The following is a 7,779-nucleotide window of genomic DNA, read 5'->3' on the forward strand; positions in this document are numbered from 1 at the left end:
GTAATACATTTGGCATTACTTAGATAGGAAAGTTGAGCAAATGAGTCATTGACCTTTAAACAATACACCCTGCTCTACTTGTGCGTCATAAAGTGAAGTGCAAACATATGCTCTGGGGTCGACTGGTGTATTAACATTTCTTTGTGCAGATGAAGCGGCCACACCATATGTGCTGAGGTGGCAAGCTAAAGAGACTAATACAAAATGGTGTCTGGGAAACAAAATGGAGGAGCTTTCGTCCATTACTAAAAACTGTATTTCCACAATCGGCCCTTTGGACGCAAGGTCCAACATTTTGTTGCGGCCTAATGCACATGTTCATATATGGGCCGGCTGTTACTATAGTGGGCCTCGCTGCGCTCATTGACGTAATCAACAGTATTTGCGTCAGAAGGGTTATTATCTGAGATATCAATATCCATCAATTGTTGGGTTACAACATGCCTCATATTAAGAGCATTGGTCACAGTCACTGGGGGCATTGGGGGTGGTTTTAGCAATCGCCCCAAACACTGGCAACACATGGGCAGACAATTAATGAGAACACAGCACCCGATTACCACAAGGAAGATAGCCACTAGAAACATCCCTATCTTCCAGCCCCAAGCAGACAAGGCATTCCAAATGGAACCTACAGGATCCCAGGGGCCAACATCACTATGGGCTTGGGCACCTATATCATATAGCCTTTTGACAGCCTGTCTAACCGATGTTGATGAGTCAGGAATATACGTGCAGCAAGAGGACCCGATCACTCTACAGACTCCACCCCGTTCTGCTAACATCATGTCTAACACAATCCTGTTTTGAAGAGAAACTAATCTGAGAGCCTTAAGCTCAACTGTGATGTTCTCAATTATGCCTGCTGTCTCTTCGATAGTAGCTTCTAATAGACGGGACAACCTGCGTATGTTTCTGGAATTTATGGCAGGGCCATACCAAGGAACAAAGGCCTTTAGTACATCACCAGCTATCTCAGCCGCTGTATCTCCTTGATCAACACTCCTCCTACCCCTCAGAGTTCTGGATGCTTTATTCACTTCTGCAGTACTTTTTACAGACATTGCTGGTGTTACAAGACCCAGGTGACAACAGCCACCCCAATTCACTGGTAGCCATATATAGGCCCTGGAACCACAAATGAAATAAACTGAGTCACCGATATAGAGTGGAACAGTTATTTCCTGGGAAGACACTTCAAATGTCATATTGCAATTGGTACTATTCCCCATGTTGGCGGTACCATTGCTCCTAATACATATACTCCCAAGCACACTACGCTGCCTCATTTTCAAAAAGGGTATCTCTCTGGTGTCCCTATGGAGCGGAGGTGTGCTATCATTTTTTACCAACAACAGTGGGGTGAATATGTTAGAAAATGGGAACGTTGCATTTGGTAAAATAACTTCAGAGCAATTCCCTGACTGGAGAATGTCTTTATCATAATGGGTGTACACGGAAGCAGTTGATGTTCTAGTGGTAGAACGGGAATTTACTAAGCTGCTGAAGACCCCTATTAGCTCAACTTTCAGCATTGCAATGTGTAATGCATAACAAGATGCTTCAAATGGCAAGGGTACTTGGAGAAGGGGTACACCTTCGTCTACATAGGCTGGGAATTGCATACAGATCCAACAATTATTTTTATCAATTACTTGATGGGTCTGATGAAGTAAGGTAAGGAAAGAATTATGACGCATCTCCTCTCTTTGGTCCATATCCTCTGGTGGTACTGTAACTGAGGGGACAAAGTCAGAGGGAAGCTCTGATGGGGGCGGGGCTGTTTTTGCAATAGGATGGTAGAGCTCTAGGAGATATAATAATCCAATGACCAAAGACATTATGCAAAATAACATACAAAATATGCATAGTTTGGAGTACCAACGCCCCCTTTTGTTCACATTAAGAGTGGAATATGTATCCTCAATTTCTAGTAAAGGAAGATGTCTTGTTATTCTTCCAAACGGAAATACCATTCGTTTCTCAGAAGTTTGATTTATACAATCTCACAAGTGCGGCAGTTCAACAGTGTTCGTTATAGGCCTCACTGTTACAGACCTTGCAATTGGTAGTATTAACACAAATTCGACCTCACACTCTCTTCTCCTCTTGGTCTCTGGGCTTCGGAGGTATTCCTTTATTCTCTTTTCGGATCAGAGTCGGCAGTGTCCTTATTTTACTAACCTCACTGCACAAGTTAGTCCTTTAAAGTTGGCACTGTTCAGTGCGTGGCAGTTGGTGCTTGCTCCGTCCTAAGCACTCTTCATCTTCCTTGGGCGTAGATTGTATCCTGATGCAGCCTGTTGGTCATAAATGCGTGCAGGAATGCAGTCACCAGTCCTTCGGTCAGAACGGTCCTCTTCCGGGGGCAGTTTTGGCCAGAACGGTGGTGCTCTCTTCACATTTGATAGATGAATCCAATTTTTGTGTCCGTCACATCGAATCGCCGTCTGTGTGACTAATAAAACTTGCGCTGGCCCTTTCCACCTGGGCTGCAGTCTGTTCTTACTCACAAAGTTTTTGGTCAGGACCCAGTCCCCGGGTTTGATGTTGTGTACTTCTCCTTCCAGAGGCGGGGACCATGTGTCTCTGACCTGTTGGCGAATGGTAGACAGGGCAGAAGTTAGTTCTTTACAATAATCCAACAAAGCAGAATGCGTCAATTCTTGCAACTTTGGTGGAGAAGCAAACCCATAGACATTTGCTGGTTTCCCCATGACCAGTTCATATGGAGAAAGTCTGTTTTTGGATGTAACAGTTGTCCTCATGGAGAACAAGGCTAAGGGCAATGCATCTACCCAGCTGAGAGTGCTTGATGCACATATTTTTTGCAGTTTATTTTTCAATGTAGCGTTACAGCGTTCCACAAGCCCTGCTGCTTTTGGGTGATAAACTGAATGAAAACTTTGCTTTATCCCCAACCCTTGGCAGACTAGGTCCATTATTTTATTCGAAAAATGTACCCCGTTGTCACTCCAGAGACTTCTGGCCAAGCCATAGCGGGAGAAGTACTCTCTCAACAACATTTTAGCTGTGCTCAATGCGGTGTTGTCTTTTAAAGCGAATGCCTCCACCCAGTTACAGAAACTACATATAACGACCAAAACATATCTTTTGCCATTGGCAGGGGGCATTTCTATGTAATCCATCTGTAGGCATTCAAAGGGGTATTCTGGCAATCTGAAATGACCAGGTGGTACTTGTATTCCCTTTCCCACATTGTGGAGAGCACAGGTCATACAGTTCTTGGATAATTTTACAGCTGTCTTCCTAATGTTTTTGTTGACCCATATCTTTTCAATGGTATTTGTCATTCCATCAGCCCCCAAGTGTGCGGGACCGTGAACCATGTGAAGCATAGGTAGGAGAAAACTGTCGGGCAGGACCCACTTTTTCAAATGTCCCAGTGTGTGCATCCAAGCCCCAAAGTGCGTGTCAAAATAATATCCTTCCTTAACCCACTGCTTCCTCTCATCTTCACTTGCAAATTCTTGAATGTCTTTTATCTCTTTGTAGGGATCAATGTTTGTCTCCTCCTCATCAGTTTTTGACACTACATATGTTAAGGTGTACTCATTCAACGCAGTGTGTTTTGCTGTTTCATCGGCAAAGGCGTTTCCCTGACCTACATGGTCTATGATTTTCTTGTGTGCGCTACACTTCATGATGGCCAACTTAGTTGGTAATGCAAGGGCATTTAGCAGTCTTGTGATCAAGGTGCCGTGCTGTATTTTCGCACCTCCAGATGTGATGTACCCCCTTTCGGCCCATAATCGGCCGAAGTTATGTGCCACCCCCCATGCATACTGACTATCAGTGTAAATGTTTACGGCTAAGTTTTCTGAAAGCTCACATGCTCTAGTTAGGGCAATCAACTCAGCTGCCTGAGCAGACATCTGTTCTATTTTACATGTTTCAACAACTGTTTTATTAGTTGTGATTGCATAGGCTGCGGAGGTAGTTCCATCTGGTCTCTTTAGACAAGAGCCATCCACAAATAGTGTTCCATCAACTTTTTGCATTGGTATGTCTGTCAGATCTACTCGACCTTTCGTTTCAGTTTCAGTGACAATCACGCAATCATGTTGTACTTCATCCTGCTCCGAAGGGAGAGGCATCAGAGTAGCTGGGTTTATGGTGTTACACCTCTGCAAGGTCACATTAGTGGCCATTAGTATTAGCTCATACTGAGTCAACCTAGCATTAGTTAAGTGCTGAGTTTTGGTTTTATTCAGCAGTATGTCTACTGAATGAGGTACGTAAACCATAACTGGATGTCCAAGTACAATAGAGTCTGCCTGTCTTACTGCAGCAGCCGCTGCAGCAATATTTTTGAGGCAGTTCGGTAGACCTCTCGCTACCGGATCCAATGTTGAGGAAAAATAGGCACATGGTCTATTCTTCTCTCCATTTTTCTGGGTTAGTACAGCCATTGTGCACCCCTCTCTCTCATGTACGAACAGTGCAAAAATTCTTAGTGTAATCTGGTGTGCCCAAAGCAGGTGCATTGCATAAAGCAGTTTTCAAAGCCACAAAGCTATCTTGATGTTCTTTATCCCAAGGAACAGGATCTTCCACATCTTTGTGAGTTAAAGACAGTAATGGTTTGGCCAGGTAAGAAAAATTTGGTACCCATTGCCTACAAAAGGAGACCATTCCAAGAAATGCACGCACATCTTTCTGAGTTCTAGGTCTGGGAATGTTCTGCACTGTTTGTATTCTCTCAGATGATAATCTCCTCCCACCTTTCGACAGGAGATGACCTAAGTAAGTTACCTCCTGTCGACAATATTGTAACTTAGCTGGCGAAACCTTGTGTCCATGCAGAGCAAGAAATGCTAGAACATCATGCGTAGCCTGCTTACAAATGTCCTCTGTCTCAGCTGTGATTAGTAAGTCGTCTACATATTGCAGTAATACTGTACCTGGTGGCAACGCACAGTCATCTAATTGTCTCTTTACTGCCTGGCTATAGATGCTAGGGCTTTCAGTATACCCCTGGGGAACACGACAGAATTTATATGATCGCCCTTGGAAACTAAAACTGAACAAATACTGGCTGTCTGGGTGTATGGGGATACTGAAGAAAGCATTCTTCAGGTCTATTACTGTAAACCACTGGGCTGAAGGTGGTACAGATGAAAACATTGCTGTAATGTCAGGTACAACTGGGTATTGTGGTTCCACTATTTTGTTTATGGCTCTCAAATCAACAATCATCCTATATTTGACTTGTCCCGTTCCATCATAACGTTTAACCACAGGTAAAATTGGACTGTTACATGGACTGCTTGTAACTTCTTGTATGATTTCACGTTGTAATAAGTCTGATATGACTAATCTAATACCCTCCTCACCTTCTTTTGATATTTTATATTGGGGAATGCGAGGCAATCTGACATTTGGCTTTAATGTAATATGTACTGGCTCAATATCCATTTCACCTACATCATTTGGTCCATGTGCCCATAATTTTGGATCAATATCCTGCAGTTCGGGTGGTATGTCATGTTTGTCTGAAACCATGTATTGTCTGGACACGTCTTGTTTCTTACAAGTCAGATAGACACCATCTGGTGTACAGTATATAGTAGCATGCATCATTTTCAAAGCCTTTAAACCAAGCAAATTTAGCGAACATTTCTCTGTTAGTACAAATGGCATACTCCCTGTTATAGGACCAATTGTGAAATCCAATGGTCGCGAAATGGGGCTTGTGACAACAGCATTTGAAAATCCCACCGACTTATCTAATCTTCCCGAGAGAGGAACATGGGGGAGCAAGCGGTGGGAAATGGATGTGTTAGTGGCACCAGTATCTAGAAGAAATTTTCTCTCTTCACCTCCAACTACCATTTTTACATATGGGCCTGAAGAATCCACTGGTATCTGCACTCGCTCCCTGTCCTCTCCTGGGCATCCCTATTGCGTCCAGTCCTCGTTGTCATCATATTGTGCATAATCTTGAGTGAAATATGCATTGTTTCTGTTTCTATTGTCAAAATAATTTGTCTGCTCAGTGTCACTGTAATTTCTCTGCTGTCCTCTACCTCTCCCCCTGTCTACACGGGGAGTTGAATTTCCTCTGTAAGTGTTTGCATTATTTCTCATAGTTTGACCCTGGCCCTGTAACAAAGGGCACTCGTTCTTCCAGTGTCCCTCCTGATAGCAGTTAGCACATTGATTGTATCCTAACCCTGCTCTCTGTTGCGCCGGAGCTGAAACAGCTCGACCAACCCCACGACTACGTCCACCTCCCCTCTGAAAATTTGTACGTCCTCTTGACCTTCCTCTGTCAGGAAAAGCTTGCTGCATCAATGCCTTTGTTTTTAATTCCTTCATTTGCTTATCCTTCTTTCCCTTTTCTGAGTTTCTCTTATTCTCATAATAGCAAGCCATTGTAAATAACTCAGCTGGGTCCTTAGCAGTCCAGGTACTTTCGTATGTCTTTATACTGTCTGATAAGTCAGGTAAAATGTTATTAATGAACTGGTTAGCAAAAATGCGCTTTCCTTGTACTGTCTGAATGTCCTGTCCACTATACCCTTTAAAAACCTATTCTATTCTGCTGAAAAAATCAGTCACTTCCTCTCCCTCTTTCTGTCTACAAGCGGTCATTTTATCCCAGTCCACTTTTTGTCTAGGCAAAATTTCCTGCATGCGTGCTATAATGTGTCCGGGTAAAGCTTTTAGTACTGCTGGCACATCCTGTCCGGCTCCTCTACCAGTATCCGCAATCGTTATGGCTCCCCAGTTAATATTTGGAGAATCATGATCCCTGACTGGGCGCCATAGTTCTTGTGGTACCAGAAAATCGAATAGAAAATCGATATCTTTTAGTAGCATAGGTGTTAAATTAAGAGCGGATTCAAGGTTTTCATAAAATAATTTTGGATTACTTCTAGGGTCAGGTAACTCTTTTTTCAGGGCCAATAAATCTGCCCTAGTCCAGGGAGTGTGCACAAATTGTGGGATAGCGGCGAGATTTGCACCTCCTGGATTAGGAAGTGGATGTACCTCTCTCATAGGGTAAGCTGAAGCATTATCTCTGAGTTCTGGTCCTGGGCCATAATGTTGGTGGATATGTTTGTTAGTAGTATCACACATAATGGCATCTAGTTCTTTTTGGTAATGATAACATTCATTGAATGCATCCTTACATTGTGTGTCTGTTAATATGGAGTTTTCGCTATCCCTCCATAATTGTCGTAACCATCCTGGTGATTGTAAAAAAACTGTACCGTTGTCCATTATGAGATGACAATGGTTGAACAATCTATTTACCATACTATTAATGACAAAGTTCTTAGCTCTTAACTCCATTCCGTCAAATGTTTCCCGGGCTTCTATTTTAGTTATTTCCCCTAAGTCCATCCATTTTTGTGTCATTTTCTTTATAGTATCTTTCTCTGCAACACCTAATCGTGTGTGTCTAGCATATATGTCTGACACCCGTCTGTCCGTCCTTGGTGAACCAAGGTATGGGGAACTCAACCAATCGTATGGTCTGTGTGTATATACTGTGGGGGAATCACTTTGTGAAGCCAGTGGCGTCACTGGTGCAAGTGGTGTCATTGATATTGGAAGCGTCTTGCTGGAAAGTGTTGGGGCGGACGATGTTGCTGGGGTGTTTCCTACAGATCCATGTGTGCCCTGCAAACTATTAGTAGGAGAGGCTGTTTGTTGGGCTTGAGCCGGTACAACAGGGGCGGATGCTTGTTGGACCGGCACAGCAGGAGGGAGCACATGCTGTGTTTGTGGTGGGGCAACAATGTTAAG

At 43.4% G+C, this 7,779-nt stretch overlaps 1 protein-coding gene across 1 annotated transcript; it reads right to left on the reverse strand.

Moving 5' to 3' along the window:
* Positions 1 to 305: 305 nt before the first annotated feature.
* Positions 306 to 1,976, reverse strand: LOC147750668 (uncharacterized). Its single transcript, XM_086936688.1, has one exon. It carries the CDS (start codon positions 1,974 to 1,976, stop codon positions 306 to 308), a length of 1,671 nt encoding a protein of 556 aa, XP_086792814.1.
* Between the last annotated feature and the right edge of the window lie 5,803 nt (positions 1,977 to 7,779).

This window comes from Lissotriton vulgaris, chromosome 1_1 (genome assembly GCF_964263255.1).
Source record: "Lissotriton vulgaris chromosome 1_1, aLisVul1.2, whole genome shotgun sequence".
Taxonomy (NCBI): Eukaryota; Metazoa; Chordata; class Amphibia; order Caudata; family Salamandridae; genus Lissotriton; species Lissotriton vulgaris.